Raw genomic sequence first — 15896 nt, forward strand, 5'->3', positions numbered from 1 at the left:
AATTTCTTCATGTATTAGATACGTTGAATATTTACTCCAAATTACATGTAATCCGTATTTATTTTGAAATAGTACATAATATCTGTGATGTTCACTAAGCAGCAATGAAATAGTTTAGTAGCTCGTTGAATAATGTTATAGAGTGCATCACTGAAATTGACGTCTTGTAAATAGTACGAATAGAGAATCTACAAAACATCTGTGTAGATCATATGCATAGCAGACAAGAATAAAGTCTGGCGTTTGAATAACACGTCGAGATAATATTCTATATCCTTTTTCCAGAACTAAGTTTTAATAAGTACAATCTGTGACGAATTCCTTGAATTTGTAAATGTCATTCAAGTAAACGATCAACAAATGTAAAGGAGTTACAGAAAATACGATAGCCTAGTGCTGCAAGGTGATTCCAATTCACGTTGTGGCGAACTCGTCGCCCATTCCCTCTTCTGTTTCTTCTTGTCCCGGTTCCACTGCCAATGCAGCCTCACCTGCAGATAAAAAGAAGGTTTCTGTGATATCGTGTAAAATCGATACCGATGCCAGCCACACGCAGTGTGTCTGTTTTCGACATCAACGATAGACTCTTCAAATCGCTGTAACGTGTCTGACAGAGAAATCTGTCTGTTGTACAATGAATCGAAGTTTTATCCTGTTCCATTCGCAAACCTACTGTGGGAAGAATGAATGCTCATAGCCCAATGAATAGGTTGTTATCCGCTTAATTTTGCGTTAATCATCCCTAAGGTGAGGTTAAAGAATATATATATATATATATATATATATATATATATATATATATATATATATATCTGTTGGGCTCTGGTACAGGCTAGTGGGAGGAGCTTTGATCACCTTCGTATATACCTACGTAATTCGATAACGAGGCACTACAGACTTTCAGGTTCAGTCTACATCTACATCTATCTACATCTACATGGATACTATGAAAATCACATTTAAGTTCCTGGCAGAGGCTTCATCGAACCACCTTCGCAATTCTCTATTATTCCAATCTCGTATAGTACGCAAAACGTGCTGCCTTTCTTTGAACTTTTTCGATGTACTCCGTCCGTCCTATCTGGTAAGAATCCCACACCACGCAACAGTATTCTAAAAGAGGACGGACAAGGGTAGTGTAGGCAGTCTCCTTAGATGATCTGTTACATTTTCTAAGTCTCCTACCAATAAAACGCTGTCTTTGGTTAGCCTTCCCCTCAACATTTTCTGTGTGTCCCTTCCAATTTAACTTGTTCGTAATTGTAATTCATAGGTATTTAGTTGAATTTATTGCCTTTAGATTTGACTGATTTATCGCGTAACCGAAGTTTAAGGGATTCCTTATAGCACTCATGTGGATGGCCTCACACTTTTCGTTATTTAGGGTCAACTGCCAATTTCGCACCATTCAGATCTTTTCTAAATCGTTTTGCAATTTGTTTTGATCTTCTGATGACTTTGTTAGTCGATAAACGACAGCGTCATCTGCAAACAAACTAAGACGGCTGCTCAGATTGTCTCCCAAAGCGATTATATAGATAAGGAACAGCAAAGGGCCTATAACACTACCTTGGGGAACGCCAAAAATCACTTCTGTTTTACTCGATGACTTTCCGTCAATTACTACGAACTGTGACTTCTCTGACAGGGAACCACAAATCCAGTCACATAACTGGGACGATATTCCATAAGCACACAATTTCACAACGAGCCGCTTGTGTGGAACAATGTCAAAAGCCTTGCGGAAATCCAGAAATACGGAATCGATCTGAAATCCCTTGTCAATAGCACTCAACACTTCATGTGAATAAAGAGCTAGTTGTGTTTGACAGGAACGATGTTTTTTAAACCCATCTTGACTGTCTCTCAATAGACAGTTTTCTTCGAGGTAATTCATAATGTTTGAACACAATATATGTTTCAAAATCCTGCTGCATATCGACGTTAACGACATGGGCCTGTAATTTAATGGATTACTCCTACTAACTTTGTTGAATATTGGTGTGACCTGTGCAACTTTCCAGTCTTTGGGTACGGATCTTTCGTCGGGCGAATGGTTGCATATGATTGTCAAGTATGGAGCTAATGAATCAGCATACTCCGAAAGAATCTAATTGGTGTATAGTCTGGACCAGAACATTTGCTTTTATTAAGTGATTTAAGTTATAGATATTTACTTCTACGTTACTCATGTTGGTAGCTGTTCTCGATTCGAATTCTGGAATATTTACTTCGTCTTCTTTTGCGGAGGCATTTCTGAAGGCTGTGTTTAGTAACTCTGCTTTGGCAGCACTGTCTTCTATTGTATCTCCATTGCTGTCGCGCAGAGAAGACATTGATTGTTTCTTGCCGCTAACATACTTCACACACGACCAGAATCTCTTTGGATTTTCTGCTAGGTTTCGAGACAAAGTTTCGTTGTGGAAACTATTGTAAGCATCTCGCATTGAATTTCGAGCTTCTGTAAAAGATCGCCAATCTTGAGGATTTTGCGTCTGTTTAAATTTGGCATGTTTGTTTCGTTGTTCCTGCAACAGTGTACTAACCCGTTTTGTGTACCAAGGAGGATCAACTCCGTCGTTAGTTAATTTATTTTCTCTCAATTGCTGCCTATACTATTTCTTTGAGTTCAAGCCACATCTGGTCTACACTTATATTATTAATTTGGAATGAGTGGAGATTATCTCTCACAAAGGTGTCAAGTGAATTTTTATCTGTTTTTTTTTTAATACGTTCTCTTTCGCTTATTTTTGGAGGATTTGGGGATTACAATATTCAACCTCGCTACGACAACCCTGTGTTCACTAATTCCTGTACCGGTTTTGATGCTCGTTATTAACTCAGGATTCTTTGTTTCTAAGAGGTCAAGTGTGTTTTCACAACCGTTTACTATCCGCGTGGGCTCATGAACTAACTGCTTGAAATAATTTTCAGAGAATGCATTTCGCACAATTTAGGATGATATTGTAAGCGTACCTCCGGAATTAAACATGTATTTTTACCAACATATCGGGGGTAAATTAAAGTCTTTACCAACTATTATCGTATGAGTCTGGTACATGTTTGAAATCAAACTCGAGTTTTCTTTGAACCTTTCAGCAATTGTATCATCTGAATTGGGAGGTCGGTAAAAGGATCCTATTATTATTTTATTCCGGTTTCCAACAATGACCTCTGCCCATACTAACTCACAGGAAGTATCTACTTCAATTTCGCAAGTTAAACTACTTCTAAGAGTAATAAACACGCCATCACCAACCGTGTTTAGCCTATCCTTTCGGAACACCGTTAGGTTCTTCGCAAAAATTTCGGTTGATCTTATATCCGGCTTTAGCCAGATTTCAGTGCCTATAACGATTTGAGCATCAGTGCTTTCTATTAGCGCTTGGAGCTCTGGTACTTTCCCAACACAGCTACGTCAGTTTACAACTGTTATACCATTAGTTCTTGTATCTTCGTTCTTCCTGTGTTCGGCTTGCACACTTAGAGACTGAAGCCCTTCTTGTGTTTTCCCGAGAGCCTCTAACCTAAAAAACCGCCCAGTCCACGCCACACAGCCCCTGCTACCCGTGTAGCCGCCTTCTGCGTATAGTGGACACCTGACCCAATGAGCGTAACCCGAAACCCAACCACCCTTTGGCGCAATTGCAGCCTACACGGTCGCAGAACAGTCTGAGCCTCTGATTCAGACCCTCCAGTCGGCTCTGTACGAGAGGTCCGAAATCAGTCCTGTCGACTATGCTGTAAATGGTCAGTTCTGCTTTCGTCTTGGAAACAAGTCTGGCAACCTTTACCACTTCTGTTAGCCACTCGAAACCAGAGAGAATCTCTTCTGATCCAAAGTGACACATATCATTGGTACCTACGTGAGCAACCACCTGCAGCTGGCTGCACTCTGTGCTCTTCATGGCATCTGGGAGGACCTTTTCCACATCTGGAATAACTCCACCCGGTACGAACACGTACGTGCCTTCCTGTCAGCCACGTCCCTAAGGGGCCCCATAACGCGCCTAACGTTGGAGCTCCCAACTAGCAATAACCCCAACCCCACCCTTTGCGATTGAGTGGATCTTGCAGACTGAGTGGTTTCCTCTGAAACAGTACAGGCGACAGCGTGTGGTTCAGCGACAGTGTCAGCCACAGACAGCACCTGGAACCTGTTTGTCAGACAAACCTGGGAGGTCTTACGTGCGGCCGCCTCGGAAGTCTTTCACCGCCTGCTTCGCCCCGGGGCGACCTCCCACTCGACCACAGGTGAGGGGTCCAACTCAGTGCGAGCAGTAACTGGGTTGGCCACCGTTGAGGACCTATCGGAGGACTCTTACGTGCTGGGCGTCAGTTGGATCCCCACGGCCGGCCCAGAACAGTGGTGCCCATCCACTGCAGCCTCAAGTTGTGTAACTGAAGCCACCACATCCTGAAGCTGAGAGCGAAGTGTCACCAACTCGGCTCGCATCCACACGCAATCGCAGTCCCTGCCCATACTAAAGACCGTGGAGAACTAAACTATGCAGATAAACGGACTATCGGCACGTGCTGCACAAACTCTACTGTAGGGTGAGTGTTTCGAGTGCGATTTCGAGGGCGTCTGTGTCTACTGTTCCAACCTCACAAGAGGACGTGGGACAGAACGATGAAAATGGTTTAGAGAGACACACTAGAATTAACCAGATACTGGACTCTAGTGTTAAGAATGGGAAAATTAGCCAGACTGCAATCCTGGCAATCAAAAATGAACTTGCTGCCTGGGCTATCGCCATTGCGAAGCTCGAGGGGCGTTTAGAAGAACTGGAAAAAGAGAATGAAAGACTGCGTCAGCGACCGGTCAAGATATGGGCTGGAGTGGCCGAGCAAGCGCAAACCACCAAAGAGACTATTGCCAATATTTCGAAGAGACCAGACACGGCGGTCTTCCTGAGTCCCCTGCCTGTACAGAGTATTAAGAAGGTGCAGGAGATCTTTACTACTACCATCGACCCTGCGAAGGATAAAATCAAAATTAATAAGGTAAAGGTGACAAAAAATGTTGTTATTGTTAATGTAGCCACTGAGGATGACAGAAAGAAAATTCTGAAGAACACAACACTGAACAAAGCAATAAAGTGCGAACCACCAAAATAGCGAAACCCTTTGGTGATTCTCTATGACGTACCAGTAGCATTAAAAGATTACGATATCTATGAGACAATGTATCATCAAAACTTTGATGACATGGACTGGGATACTTTTAAAAATGAGTTCAAGTTACGCTTTAAAACTGGGCCCTGGGATGTAGTACATCACGTTTCCGAGGTCTCAGGAAAAATGTGGCGAAGGCTCACCAGAATGGGCAGAATCTACATAGGTTTCCATGCCATCAATGTCCGAGATTACTTAGTGGTTCTCTGATGCCACAATTGTGGCGACTTGGACCATATCCTTAAGCACTGTGAACGAAAGCCAGCTTGCTCCAGGTGTGGAGCTGAGGATCACGTTAAGAAGAACTGTGGCAAAGCTGGGATATGCATCCCATGCGCAAGGAGAGGAAAGAAGACCTGTAACACCACCGGAAGAAACTGCCCAACATACCGAATGCTAAAGCAAAGGCTTATTGCCTGAACCGATTATGGCTGAGGCTATACCTGAACACAGTAAGCCTAAGAGAAAGTCCCCGAGCAAAAGGTTGAGGGATGCAATGAGGGCAAATAGTCAGAGAATTCATTCAAAAGTTCACAAAGTCGCAATCTCTAACAGTAGCAACAAAAGTAGCACATGTGTGCAAACAGGCCCTTGTGGTCAGAAAGAGGCTCCCTCTCCTCCAAGCCGGGGACTAAGGTCGTCTGAAGATCATGCACGACCACATGGGCATCCTGTGGTAGAGAGTCTACCGGTGAAAATGTGCAATGAAACAAGTACCAAAGAGCCAGTGCAGGTGAATGATGCGAGCAGCTCAAGTTCGTCAACTGGCCTCCCACCTCAGAGAGGGTTGGGAATGGACCCTGCTAGGATATACCCCAACCTGGAGCATGCTCTGCAATTAGCTCGCCTAGAGGAGCCGGCTGTCCTCACTACAGCCTTAAGGCATGTGGTGTGCGCCGACCATGAGTATGGAGGAGAAATCACCTTTCTGGTAATGGAGGCTGTAGATAGGATGGAGTTTAAGACAATGAATCTTCCCACTGACTTTGGGGCCCTGCAGGACTTAGTCAGAAAGGTGTTTGAGAGACAAAATGAGAAATTTGATCTTGATGAGCTACACAGTCAATCAGTTATCACTAATGGAAGAATAGCACACGCCTGGAGTAGGAACTGGCCAGATTCTCATATTCGTGCATGTTTTCCACGTGAACCATTTAAGCGTTGGACAGATAAACACACGGAACAGCGAATTAGTCCCGCAGGAACTCCGCAGAGTGGTGGAGGAGATGAGTTTAGATGTCCTCTGTCTGCAGGAGCTGTACTCCCAATCTGGGTGAATACCTTTCATGGCTGTCAATTGGAAAGTAATTCACTTTGGAGTGGAACCAAGAGCTGCAGTCATAGTGGCAAACAGGGCGTAGAAAACTACAGTCCTTGCATATTTCTCTGATGACCACTGCAACGTCATGGAATTACAGTCGCCCGTAGGAGTACTTTATATCGTCAATATGTACTTTCAATATGGCAGAGGAATTGATGAATTCCTGGATAAACTAACTCAAGTAACCACAGCGTTGCGGGAACGAAGATTTATAGTGACAGCAGATATAAATGCCAAGTCCACCCTATGGTTCAGTGCCACTCAAGACGACAGAGGTGAAAAAGCAGAAGAAACCATTAAGGCACTGCAATTAGTTGTCGCCAACAAGCAAGGGAACCTCCCTCCCCCCACCTACTCCAGCGGAGGGCACAAACATCGACGTTACTCTAGTAATGCCAAATCATGCAACGAGATAATGGACTGGGCAGTATGGGATCAGGTCACAACAAGCGGCCATAGTGTAATAACCTTTTCCATAATGGACCGGGAGTGCCACTGGGACATGGGGTGAGACTGGGACCACTTAGCGAGGGAGTGCGACGTACCGATATTGCCGGAGGGTGATGAGAATGTAGAGGAATACGCCGAAGTGCTGGTGAAAGAAGTTACCAAGGCGGTGAAGGCTGGAGGAGAGCCGTTGCGGCCACCCCTTCACCATGCTCAGCCGAACTGGGACAGATGCGCCAGTCTGTAAGGAGGGCGAGGAGGTATTACCATCGGAGTGTCATCTGGGAAGAAAAGCAACGATGGCTGCAAGCGTACACAGAAGCCAAAGAACAGTTCCAACAGGAGCTCAGGGCAGTCAGGCTGAGGAGTTGGGACATGTACATACAAAGCCAATTGGCTACAGACCTATGGGGTATCCTGTACAAGCTAGTACAGGAAACAAAAGGTCGCCTATGGTGATATCTACCGTTAGGGATGGGGACCAGATGACCGGGACTTGGCGGGGAAAACCGAGCGAGGTGGCGCAGTGGTTAGACACTGGACTCGCGTTCGGGAGGACGACGGTTCAATCCCGCGTCCGGCCATCCTGATTTGGGTTTTCCGTGATTTCCCTAAATCATTCCAGGCAAATGCCGGGATGGTTCCTCTGAAAGGGCACGGCCGACGTCCTTCCCCATCCTTCCCTAATCCGATAAGACCGATGACCACACTGTCTGGTCTCCTTCCCCAAACAACCAACCTTGGCGGGGAAACTGTTGAGGTCCTCCTTCGGGTCCTGTTACCTGATGATAGAGAGGAAGACGTCTCAGATGAACAACAAAGGGTCGGGAGAGAAAACCAGCAGGTCTACGTAAACAATACCATGGTTTATCTCTTCTCCAAAGAGGAGGTAGGTGCCCAAATAAAGGCCCTTAAGAAGGGCAAGGCTCCTGGACCAGATGCCATTATAACAGAGGTGGTGCAATTCCTCGCCCGCCAGCTGGTGGCACCTCTCGCTAAGTTATACAATGAGTGTCTACGGCTGTGAAAATTTCCATCCATTTGGAAAATAGCAAATGTCGCAATAATCAAAAAAGGTCCAGATAAAGACCCTAAAGATGTGAAATCTTACAGACCCATCTGCTTACTGGACGTGCTGGGCAAAGTTTTTGAGAAGTTGCTAGCAGACAGAGCACACCACGTGTTGTGTGGGATGAGTGACAGACAATTCAGCTTCCAGTCAGGGCGATCAGCGTGTGACGCAATCGCCCTGGCTGCAGATGTATGTGACTCTGTCCCGCACAGGTACACTGTTGCCATCATGGTGGACATCAATGGCGCCTTTGACAACCTGTGGTGGTCTGCGCTCTTCTCCTGCTTTCAGAAAAGAATTGTCCAGGGCCGTTATATGGCTGTCTTAGGAGCTATTGCGAAGACAGGGAGGTCTGGCTATCGGCCCCTAGTGGAAGAATTAGGAAGAAGATAACAAAGGGGTGTCCTCAGGGCTCTGTCCTGGGGCCTCTCCTTTGGGATGTCAACATGGAACCCCTTCTGGATGAGTTAAAGAGCAGTAACGATGTGCTAGAGGTCATAGCCTATGCAGACGACCTCCTCCTGCTGGTTAGCGGCTGTAGCCGCGAGGACCTAGAGCCTAAAGTTGAAAGAGCTATATCTATTATGACGGCATGGTGCCAGAAAGCCGAAATGACAATTGCGCCAAGCAAGTCCACATACTTGGACAACTTATTAGGAATCCAACTTTTAGAATTAAAGGCTCACCAGTTCTTCGGTGCTGTGAGGCCCGATATCTAGGTGTAATCGTCGACGAGAGGTGGAACTATAAATCATATATTGACACCATAGCACAAAGATCATTAGAAACGCTAAACAACCTAATTGGAATTGGCCACAAACGCTTCCATCTCCCACCTGACCTAATTAAATTATACCATAATAGCATCCTAACCTCAATTGTGGGATACTGGTCAGTGGTCTGGGCACACAGGCTCACGAGGGCTATGCCTGCTATGGCCGTAAGAATGGTGCAGCGAAACATGCTCCTGCACTCAGTAGGGGCATATGGAACAACTCCTGGGGGGGGGGGCATTGCTCTTACTAATGGGGCTCTGTCCCTTTGATATAAAAATAAGGGAACAGGCCACCTGGTACGGTGGAGAAGGAGAGGAGGGAAAAAGTAGTGGAAACAACGGGGATAATCCTGGAATAAAAAGAAGGGGGAAAGAATTGTGGCAAGAGCAGTGGGATAATGATGATATGGGGCGAAGAAGGTATGAGTTGCTGCCACACATTGAGGAGCAATTACAGCTTACATACGTTAAACTAACCAGAGGACTGCTCCACTTTCTTACTGGACATGGACCATACCCGACATACCTATGTCGGTTCGAGAGGCGGGCTACACCAGCGAGTGACTGGTGCCGTGCAACGCAGTCCAGGCCGTGTTGAGTATGAGTGCCCCCTATTCGACGATGTTGCAGATGAACTTCGACAACAACTTCCTAACCATGACACACACCACCTGCACAGGCATGAGGACACCTTTCACGTCCTGAACAAACTCTCAGATGCAATATCCAGAAAAGTTCTTAAGGAATTTTTAAGGAACAATCTATAATACGTAATTACCCGAATTAGACTCCGTGCACCTATCCTGTTCCGCCGGGGCGTGGACTTGGCCAGCTGCTTCACGGCTGGGATCCGTCATGTCTCGGGTTGGGGTGAGGGGGGGGGGGGGGTGTGCACACACTTTTCATGATCGTGACACGCACCGACAATGACAGAATAGATAAGAAATAGGTTAGTTGTAGGATAAGACAGGAAAACCCCTTAGGATAGCACTGCAGCGATTAACGTCTTTGGCCAGCCCAGTGTCCACTGGGGTTAGCTCGGTTGGCATAGCCAACAACAACAACTGGCACACCTGTAACGCTGTAGGTAGTGTAGATTAGTTAGGTATAGATAGTTGCATGTACATCGTAAAATAACAACTTAGAGAACCACTCACAATGAACTAGCAACCAAGATACACGTACAACAGGTAATAGCTGAATAGAAATGCCTGTAGTGGTGAAATAATAGTACGAGTAGAATTAACATACCTATAGTGTTAGCAATTAAGTTGCAGTAATTGTAATATGACTGTAATATTAGGACCCACTAATGTAGTAAGGTAGTGGGTTGATATGTATCTTTGTAGCCAATTCTGAATAAAGATTAAAAAAAAAAAACACTACTGTAGACCTTAACGAAAACGTAGGAATTGTGTCTAATAATACGCAGGTAATAAAAAACCTGGCTTCTGAAGCACTCAGGTGAAGTAAATAATTCACCCCTGATTAGGAACTTGTAATATGTCACAAAACCGGTTTACTTTCCGACGCAAACGAATCTGGTGACATAGAAGATGCCTTACCTCATCCAGTCAGGTCGCCAACAGATGATGGATTGTGGACTCCCTTTAGGTACTTGTATCCCGAGGGGTAATCTTGTGTGTTTGACAATTGGTTCCTGACTCTGAGGCTCTGGAGAGTTTATGAAGGTTTAAAAGGCAATTGTTCTGCTTGTTTCATCTGTTTCAGTTCTCGCTGATGGAGGGAGATGATAACACCTTTTCGGTCGGCAGGTTGAAAGGTATGTGCTGAGATTCGATCAGGATAGAGCCAGTGAAAAATGTCGATAGTTCCCAACCGTAAGGTTGGACGAGTAGTACATCTTCGAGTAGTAAGATCTTTGACAGCTAACAGAGCTAGGTGCACGCGGTAAAAGTTTGAGTAGTGGTGAGGAGATGGGCAGAGACAGCAGACGTATTTCGAGTCGGAGCTAGATGCCTGTAGGAGGCAGCCGGGTCGTGACAGCATCAAAGTAAGAATTGGCGCTACGCACATAATAAGCTATATATTGAGCGAAACTCGGCACATACCTGGGGAAACTAGAAAGAATAATTAATAAAATAGGTTTTCTTTGGTTAAATAATGTCTAAAAGCTAGATAGAAATCCCATTGTTGATGCAATAAGCGTTTTCTGAAACTTTCTCATAAATCCACGCAGAAGTTTTTTTTTTAATTTTTCGCATGTGCCTTAAAAGTTTGAAAAATAAATATTTTTTAGATAAAATTAGAGTTTCATCTCACACCTTATGTCGTTCTCCGCATCTTGTGCTTGCATTGAACCAAAAGGTACATTAAAGTTCCCATGAGTAAAGCTAATAATTTCATTTATGAGAGTAAAATAATCTATATGCCATTGCACAGTTGGCAAATTATTCAGATCAGGACAGAATTTTTATTGAGTAACAAACAGGGCCAAAATGAGTAAAGTTATCTAGAATGACAATTTTATGCCATTGCACTACAGCTGAGTTGAATATATGTTTTATTATCGGCTAAACGGGAAGGAGTGCACGAGGTAAGTCCACAGACGCAGTCAGATGCAGGTTGGTGACTTTAATTTATTTTTACCACTAAACTTTCATGCAATCAGATGTGTATTTTGAGTATTAATTTTCCAACAATATTTTCATGCAGTCAGATAAAGTTCAGTTCAGTTAAATACACAGTCAGACGCAAGTTTTATTAAAGACTAAAGCAGCCACATGCAGTTCAGTCTAGTTTAAAGTAGAGAATTTTTATTAACAACACTTTCAAGGTGACGGGCAAAGCGTCATGGAATAATATCTTTGGCACAGTTGAATTAAATTTTGAATCCTTCTCCTGATAGTTCGAGAGTTGGGCAAAGAAGATCAAGATGATAACAGGCAGGTGGAATGTAAACAAAGAAGGACCACAGAAGCTGCATGTAATACAACTGCAAGACAGAGTTTAATGCCACACATTGGATGTCCAAGGCTCTGGTGTATTAGACTGATTAGGTAGAGGGGACCGTCACTATCATGACTACGCAGAGTGGAGCAAGAGAGTATCAAGTTGGACGCAAGAGTAACTATTCAGTACACCAACTCTACAAAATACACCCGCCACTGCTCCTGAAGGCAGGGCTGAGACACCTTACAGTCTGGGCCAGGGTGACCAGAGAAGCTGACCAGACAAGAAAAGCAGGCCAAGTGATATCACTGCAGCCTCACAGTAGCAGGGAACACAGGCCAGTCATCCATAAATGTTACTCTTGTTCCAGTGGAGGACTCAACTCTACTTGCACCCGTCCAGTCTGGAGGTTGGATCCATGGTGGTGTATCCTCTGCTCATCTCGTCCAACTGTCTTCAGTCTTTGATGAAACAGCAAGGCCTGCCTGAGGTTCATAGCCACTGTGAGCCGCAATGCTGCACCTGAGGCAAGACGAGGGGGGCTGTGGGCACTATCAACCAGCAGATCTTTTGGTGGCCCAATCAGTGAGTCCAGGGAGCAGACCATCATCTTACATCGTGGGGCGCATAGCTGCTACCACCTGCCTTCTATTCCTGTGGGCCGACTTCTTTGCTGCCAGCTGTTCTCCTGTCGGCTGGCCGCAGCTGAATCCGTACAACTTCATGCTATTTTTGCGGAACTGGTGGTGCCTTTGATACTCGCGGTCTATGTTACGGGAAGGCATGCCCTGGTTATCCACTTTCCGGAGCTGCTATTGGCCACGGCCAGCGGGAACGACGCTGCCTGCCTAGTGTGGCCAGTGGCCTTCTGATGTGACTGGGCGCTGACGGCTGACGCTGCTGTTTCAGCCACTGCTGATATCGGGGCTGCCTACTGAGCACTGATGTCGCCACGTGCCTGGCATGACGCACGCCACTGCTGCCCTGCTGCCGCAAATGGCGTAAGAATCAAGACACACGCGTGTCTTGGAGCAACAAAGGGTTACTTTGTTACTTATGTCTCACTAGCGCCACCGGGCGTCTGGCAGGCTCACCGACGTCCAAGTGTAATAGTCCATCTAGAGGCTGACCTCAGCAACCTACCACCACCGTGCAGCGCAGCGTCCGGGCCCCGGGCGTTACAGGTCCTTGTTACTGTAGCGTCTATTGCAAACAGGCACATGGTGAGTCAGAATATTGTGCATTGCTCTTACGTCTCAATCCATTCTCTTGGAGAGCATATTGCGACGTTGCTGATGAGCTAAGGCGTGACAATTCACTTGGAGACGGGGTCTTCACTTATCATTGGTTGAGCGCAACATGGGCGTATATGGTAGCGTTGCCTTTCATTGGTCAAAATGTTGAGTCAGATACTGCACTGCTGCTTACGAGAGAGTTGGCTGGTGGTCGTAGGCGCAAGCCATCGCGAGTGCAAGGTCGCGGTTTGCCATAGTTGATAGCAGGAGTTGTAGCTCGTTCACTCAGAATATGCTCAAGGGTTGTTAAGAAGTAATTGACACAAGAGGTACTGTGATCGACATTATAATTTGCGAGTTGCGTACATGACTTACGAAGCAATCAGTCGAGTACAATGTTGTGTAATGTCTCGTGAGTGTATTTTGAACAGTGTTGTGGCAAGAATTGTACGCTCAATAAATTAATGGTGTCACTTGGAAAGAATTTATGTGCTCTTTACTGGAAAGTATACCGGCTTTTTTTTTCAGATCAGTTTCAGCCACCACTTCATAAGTAGAAGCAGGGCCGTGCGTGGTCTTCTGAGAGAAGAATTTCAACTTTAGAAGACGCAAAATGAGCGTATAGAACTGTGCGTTACATGCCTGATGCTGTACGCCTCCAATTACAGCCCTCACGTCGACAGTCAGATTTTCAAAACCAGCCACCCCAGAACGTCTTTTGGAGCAGAGGTGTTGTAGTATGATAGGCCGATTATGCACCCACATGGAAAACTAGTGGCAGGGGGGAGATAGACACTTTACCACCTTCCGAATACTAGAAGATCACAGTGGCTGCACTTTCACATGCTCGAACCTTAATACATCAAGATGTCACTTGCCTCCCAAGGCAAGTGACCTGAACTCATCTCTTGTGTGAGTAGGACGTGGTCTTGATAGTAATTAGTTTTCACCAGCGGGACCTCGTTGTCTGACGGCCTGGCTTACGAAGGCTGGGTTAGAGGCTTTGTGTCTATGTCATTTGACCAAGGGAAAACCGAACGAGGTGGTGCAGTGGTTAGAACACTGGACTCGCATTCGGAAAGACGACGCTTCAAACCCGCGCCTGGTCATCCTGGTAGGTTTTCTGTGATTTCCTTAAACCGCTTCAGGCAAATGCCGGGATGGTTCCTTCGAAAGGGCACGGCTGACTTCTTTTCCCATCCTTCTCTAAATCTGATGGGACGATGACCTCGCTGTTTGGTCCCCTCCCCCAAATCAACCAACGAACCAAGGAGAGAATTGTGGCATCACCGCCTCTGTGTGATACTTCACGAGCACTAGGTGGTGAGATGAGAAACCTACTGGCTAGTTTCTAAAGGAGATCCTCCTCTAAAGGTTTTGTAAGCCTGTAGTCTTTTGCCTTTTGGTATACTCCCCTACATTTTTTTAAATTGTGATGATATTTTCCTTTCTGGAAAACTTTTAATTTATCTTTAATACATTTTTGTATAATCTAGTCTGAGTCTGCCCCTACTATTTTTCCCTACTACAGCACCTTTCATCTACTGGTGAAAGATGCCGCAGCAGATGTCCCAGTAACCTGGCCTGCCTCTTGTGAGAGCCTTCCGTAGATTTCTTTTCTCACCTCTTCACTAGTAGTCATTTTAAACGGTAATATTTCTGAGTTGTATCCTTTTAGTGATGTTGGAGTTCCATAGAGGAGGCAAGCTTAAACCTGCTGCAGTTGGTGTTTAAACACATGCCTTTCATGTCCCCATGCATAATTACTCACATGGAAAATCATTCCAGGTGTCTCAGCTTGACCGCTAACAGATGGTCGGTCCCAATCTCAATTTTCTATACTTCTCTGCCTAGGCAGAATACAGTTTATGATGATTCGACTCGCAGTGGCAGTGACGTAGAGACTGGTGGAACAATCATGCGTTTCCTTTGGTAGAAGATGGCGGAGTTCACGAAGTGAATGGCTAACCTAAAGGAGCCAGCCGGGGTGGCCGAGCGGTTCTAGGCGCTACAGTCTGGAACCGCGCGACCGCTACGATCGCACATTCGAATCCTGCCTCGGGCATGGATGTGTGTGATGTTCTTAGGTTAGTTAAGTAGTTACGTAGTTCTAAGTTCTAGGGGGCTGATGACCCATTCGAACCATTTAACCAAAAGGAAATTCCAGAGAGTACCTAAAGTCGTAAGGACGCAATAAACAGTCCAGAGAGCAATGCGAATTGAAAAACGAACACAACCAAAGCCGATCACTCTACTATGAATGGCAGATCAAAGGCCTAAGAGAATAGCGAGGAAATGATGCGCAAATGTTGGGCCACGGTATTTACTGACTCTCTCGCGTCAGTGGAAGGGGCCAGGTGACAGTCCCGCGGTGGCGACACACTCTATGAGAGAACGCTGTGATCGTGCCACAGGCCTGGCTATCCCTGACTCTGTCTGCAGATCGATATTCATGCTGGACGAGAAATATTCTGCTGGTAATGCTGACACACTCGTCCACCAGTTGGAGTACTCGAAGGTATGTCCCGTCGCGTTTCTCGCCGCCTAACGAGAGACCATAAAAAGTAACGACGGACGATCTGTACGGAATTGCTTGCACGTTACGAGGCTGATCGTGATAATTTTTGTCGAACATCGTCACAGGCGATGAAACATGGCTTCATCACTTCAAATCGGTAACAAGACGGCAATCTGTGGAGTGGCGCCACACCATCTCTCCCCCGAAGAAAAAGTTCGAAGCCGCGTCCTCAGTCGATAAAGTCTCGGCGACGGTCTTGTGGGACTCTGTTTGATACCCTCCCTCATGGTGCAACAATCAACTCTGAAGACTACTGTGCTATCCTCAAGAAATTGAAGAAACGACTTCAGCGTGTTCGTCGCTACAAAAATGCAAACGAACTTCTTCTCCATGACAACGCAGGGCCTCACAGAATCTGCCCACACGGGAGGAGCTCA

The 15896-nt window shown here is 45.6% G+C and overlaps 1 protein-coding gene across 1 annotated transcript in view; it reads right to left on the minus strand.

Annotated features, from left to right (window-relative positions):
• Positions 1 to 414: 414 nt before the first annotated feature.
• LOC124619674 (radial spoke head 1 homolog) overlaps positions 415 to 15896 on the minus strand; it is a 139073-nt gene continuing 123591 nt past the window's right edge. Inside the window, exon 7 of the mRNA XM_047146216.1 lies at positions 415 to 491. Coding sequence (XP_047002172.1) covers positions 415 to 491 — 77 coding nt within the window. The remainder of the gene's footprint in view (positions 492 to 15896) is intronic.

Source organism: Schistocerca americana, chromosome 6, assembly GCF_021461395.2.
Source record: "Schistocerca americana isolate TAMUIC-IGC-003095 chromosome 6, iqSchAmer2.1, whole genome shotgun sequence".
Lineage (NCBI taxonomy): Eukaryota > Metazoa > Arthropoda > Insecta > Orthoptera > Acrididae > Schistocerca > Schistocerca americana.